General features: G+C 38.5%; 1 protein-coding gene across 1 annotated transcript; it reads right to left on the reverse strand.

Annotated features, from left to right (window-relative positions):
* Positions 1-842: 842 nt before the first annotated feature.
* LOC126792869 (malate dehydrogenase) lies at positions 843-3514 on the reverse strand. Its single transcript, XM_050519366.1, has 7 exons — positions 3349-3514; positions 2914-3072; positions 2652-2827; positions 1687-1964; positions 1472-1607; positions 1268-1379; positions 843-1175 (listed from the first exon to the last, which is right to left on the reverse strand). The coding sequence occupies exons 1-7, from the start codon at positions 3389-3391 to the stop codon at positions 1081-1083; spliced, it is 999 nt and encodes a 332-aa protein (XP_050375323.1). The 5' UTR covers positions 3392-3514; the 3' UTR covers positions 843-1080.
* Positions 3515-4365: the final 851 nt, after the last annotated feature.

Genomic DNA, 4365 nt, shown 5'->3' on the forward strand with positions numbered 1-4365 from the left:
TTTTAACTATAATAACCAAATTACTATTAATATATTTACATAAGTGCATCACTAATCCACTACAATAGGAGGTAAGTGACAGTCGCTAGAGTCTATATAATGCAGGAAGTTTGAGTGTTGTATAATTTTTTTCGTATAAGAATGAACTAATGAAAAAAAAAAAGGAAATGTATTCAAAATGGATGCTATTAATAATGATTTTATTTTTGAAAGTAGTTAAAAAATATTTTATAGTTGAATAATTAGAGGTTGAAAAAAATAAAGTAGAAAAGTTAATTGGAATTAGATATTTTATATTTTAAGTCCAGATTCATTTTGAGTGGATATATATTATAAAGATCCAATAAGAACACAAGGTTAGAGGTTAGTTTTGTTGGCTGAGCCCCTAAGGAAATAAGGGAAAGAGCATGGTTCGAATCTCCTCACTTATGAAATGATTTTGAGCTATATTTTGGTGAAAAGAGGGGCCGCCACATGGATAAGCAACACGCGGGTTAGAACTGATATCGCGATATTTCGAAGAAATTTGAAAATATCACGATATTTCAGAAAATGTTGACAATTTCGTGCGAAACTAACTTGGTAGGCTAAAGATATCCTCATATGAAAAAACAGATATTTCGACGATATTTTTGATTTTTCAGACCTTGAGTCAAACACTTTTGTAGCAGGATTTCCATGAATTTGTGAAATGCCAACATTTTAGGCTCCTACGCCCTTGTTCCTTATGGGCGATCACATTATTACTCTACTTGGTGTCCAGACAGTACAGAATCCACAGTACACATCATAATACAGCACCATTTGCAACTAAAACAATTTATGATAAACTAAAACAGTGATAAGGATAATTTTCAGGTCCCACTGACATTCAAATATGCGATTACAATCAGAGAAAAGGTCAAATATCCGCATATATAATGGGCAAAACAACAGTAAAATTTAGAGAAGAAGCCTCTCCAACATTACAATTCTCCTACCTTAACAATGGCATTATTTCAAAACTTCAGCCTACTTCAATTTGACAGACATCAATGCAAGTGTACGCCAAATTATAACCACACAGAAATACACGAGCGTTTAATTGATGCAAGTGTATGCCAGGGCCTTCTCCTCAGAAAGCTCATCGGCGGTGGCGTCCATCTTCTTCCTGGAGAACTCATCAATAGGGAGTCCTGCACAATTGTAAATTATAATGAGTATGCTCAATTGTAAACCACATTTCATGTGTGCGATAACTGTGAATGGATGAGGAGTATGCTGTTACCTTGGACAATCTTCCAGTCTCCATTACAGCAAGTGACTGGGAATGAGTAAATCAGACCAGCTGGTACATTGTATGAACCATCAGAGTAAACACCCATGGAAACCCAGGTTCCCTGAATGTAAGGTCAAGAAAATCATAAGCATATTTAACATTATTAAAATATATCAGAAAAACAATATAACATAAGGCAAGAGTAATACAAACCTCTGGGGTTCCAAGTACCCAATCCCGGATGTGGTCACAAGCAGAACTGGCAGCTGACAATGCACTAGACAGCTTTCGGGCCTTGATAATTGCAGCACCCCGTTGTTGAACGGTGGAGATGAATTCTCCATTCAACCTAAGACAAAAGGTTTTGAACAAAGTAAGTAACATAATCAAAAGAAAAGGGTAGAAGTGGTAAGTTTTCATTCGCATACCAAGCATCATCAGCAACAAGCTCACGGACAGGTTTGTCTCCAGATGGTGTCTTGACAGTTGCATGGTTGACATCAGGATACTGAGATGATGAGTGGTTTCCCCAGATAATGACATTTTTCACGTCAGAAACTTGAACATTCAATCTCTCTGAAATCTGGCCTAGTGCCCTGTTATGGTCCAGTCTAGTCAGGCAAGATATGTTTTTCTCAGGAATTGATGGTGCGAATTCCTTCAAGATCAAAGCATTGGTGTTTGCAGGATTAGCAACAACCAAAACCTGCAAAGTCAAGGAAACAAGATGACAATTTGTGAGTAAACTAACTTCAACATGAATTTATCAACTACAACAATGGCCTCTTCATGTTATATGAGAAACCTACTATGATGGAACTTTGTAAATATATGTACTACGTCATTTACTCATTTATCAAACCCAACCTAAGGACAATTTCATTGTACAGGGCAACAACAATTCAATATATCTATTATTTTTCTGCAGAGGGCTCACTCAGAAAACCTCCTTCCACAGAGGACACATGTTATACATAAACTCAAACACTCACACCGTTGATTAGACAACCTATCCCTAATTTTTGTTTTTGTTTTTATAGGCCAACAATAACCCAACACATCTATTTGTTCTGCACAGGGGTGGCCAACCACACCCTACAGCAGAACAGGCCACACTCACTATGATACATATGTGAAGCATCTACAGCATTCCTTATGATGTGTGTGAACGCATTCAAATCTACAGGATTTCATTGGAAAAGCCGATAAGATGCACGTCATGGTTGCTACAATTAGCTTTCATACATAATCGAAAATCAGTTACAATTCAACATGACAATGGAGCTATAAGTTTAAATGGAACACATCCATAATCCATAATAATATACCTAAACATATACAGCATACTCTAACATATCTCGAATTTAATTTCGTCGAGGGGAAAGGCAATTACCTTGCAGTTAGCAGCTGCATACTGCTCGAGTGCAGAAGCCTGGGACTTGTAGATAGAAACATTCTTCGACATGACATCCTTCCTCTCCATGCCCTCTTTCCTTGGGAATCCACCAACCATGACGGCAATGTTGACTCCGGTGCACGCCTCCACAACATCAGTTGTAGCAATAACACCTGCACAACAGTACTAATTCAGTCCACGATCGCAATATCTACACACTATAACACAAACAATACACAAAACATAATTTCATTTCTACCTTTCAGAAGCGGGAACGCGGCATCGATCAGCTCCATCTTGACACCATTCAACGCTTCAGCAGCAAATGGGATATCGAGAAGGTGGAGGATCACAGGCTGGTCAGCTCCGAGCATCACTCCCCTTGCGATCATAGGTACCAGAGCATATCCGATTTGACCTGCAAATTCAATTCAACCAAAACAAATATCCAAACTCATCAGTATCCGGATCCACCTCACTGAAACTCATACCAACACCGATTTAGAATCATCGATCAAATAAGTAATAACTATTCCGCCAAAACAGTGATGATACTCAAGCAAGCAGCAGATCCAAAACGCGCATCAAACACAAGCAAAATCACAAGCGAAAGAGCAGGATCAACTTCGTTTCGGAAAGAAAACTCAGATCTAAGAAGCTGGAAATGAAGAGAAGAGTGAAGTTAGAGTAGTACCTGCGGCACCGGTGACGAGAACGCGAGTTGGTTCTTTGGCCATGGATTCCGATGAAGAAGAAAACGAAGCGATCTGGATAATACGGTAAAGCTGATTTGAGAGAGAGAGCGAGGAGTTATCAGTGAGAGTGGTGGACTCACAAGGCGGTGTGGGGGTGTATATATTAGCGTGGGGGTGATTTTGCCGAGGAGATTGCATACGTGTACAAGGGGATAGCTTAAAACGGCGTCGTTTGGGGTTTGTGAAAACGTTGGTTCGGGGACTTGCAAAGTTGACGCTTTTGACGGCGTTATTACTTGGGGGTTGGAGGAGGATGAGTGAGTGGAGAGTGGGGGGTGGACGGGGAGGGATATTCCGTTTATAGATTCGGACTCGTGATTTGTCGTTAGAACAATGGTCTGATCCATGCGTAGCGCTTTTAAGAAAAGGAGGTTTAAACTTTAAAGTTGGCTACCCATTGGTCCTCGTTTGAGTGGTTAACAAAACATACCAAGAAGTCAAATTATGAGTGAAAAGGACTACATCCAAATTCCAAAACATAAAATACAAACCACAAAAATACAGATTTTAATTGAGGCTAAATCCTATACATAAAACCATCCCGAGACTATAGTAGATATCTAAAGACAGTTAAATTGCTTAAAATCATTAGAATGCAGAATGTAGAGACAGGTTAGTTGCTTAAATTCTTAGCATGCAGAATGTATACTAATAAAAATCATTAACGACTTATGATCATAAGGAGCCATGAATTCCCATGTCTATACGATTAAGACATAATTTGACAATATTTCAAGCAATTTTAATTGCAAAACTACTTTAGACAAAATCCTAGCTGGAAAACAACTTTTGGTTTGCTTTGGCTTCTCTCAACTGAGTTTTCCTAGCTCATGCAAAAGCACCTCATGAATCATTGACACAATGGCATGGGTTCACATTCGACTTAATTTGTCTTGGTGACGATCATCATAGTTAATTGTTTGTCACTACAACTAATATCAATGTTATATATAAGA

This window comes from Argentina anserina, chromosome 4 (genome assembly GCF_933775445.1).
Source record: "Argentina anserina chromosome 4, drPotAnse1.1, whole genome shotgun sequence".
NCBI classification, from domain to species: Eukaryota; Viridiplantae; Streptophyta; class Magnoliopsida; order Rosales; family Rosaceae; genus Argentina; species Argentina anserina.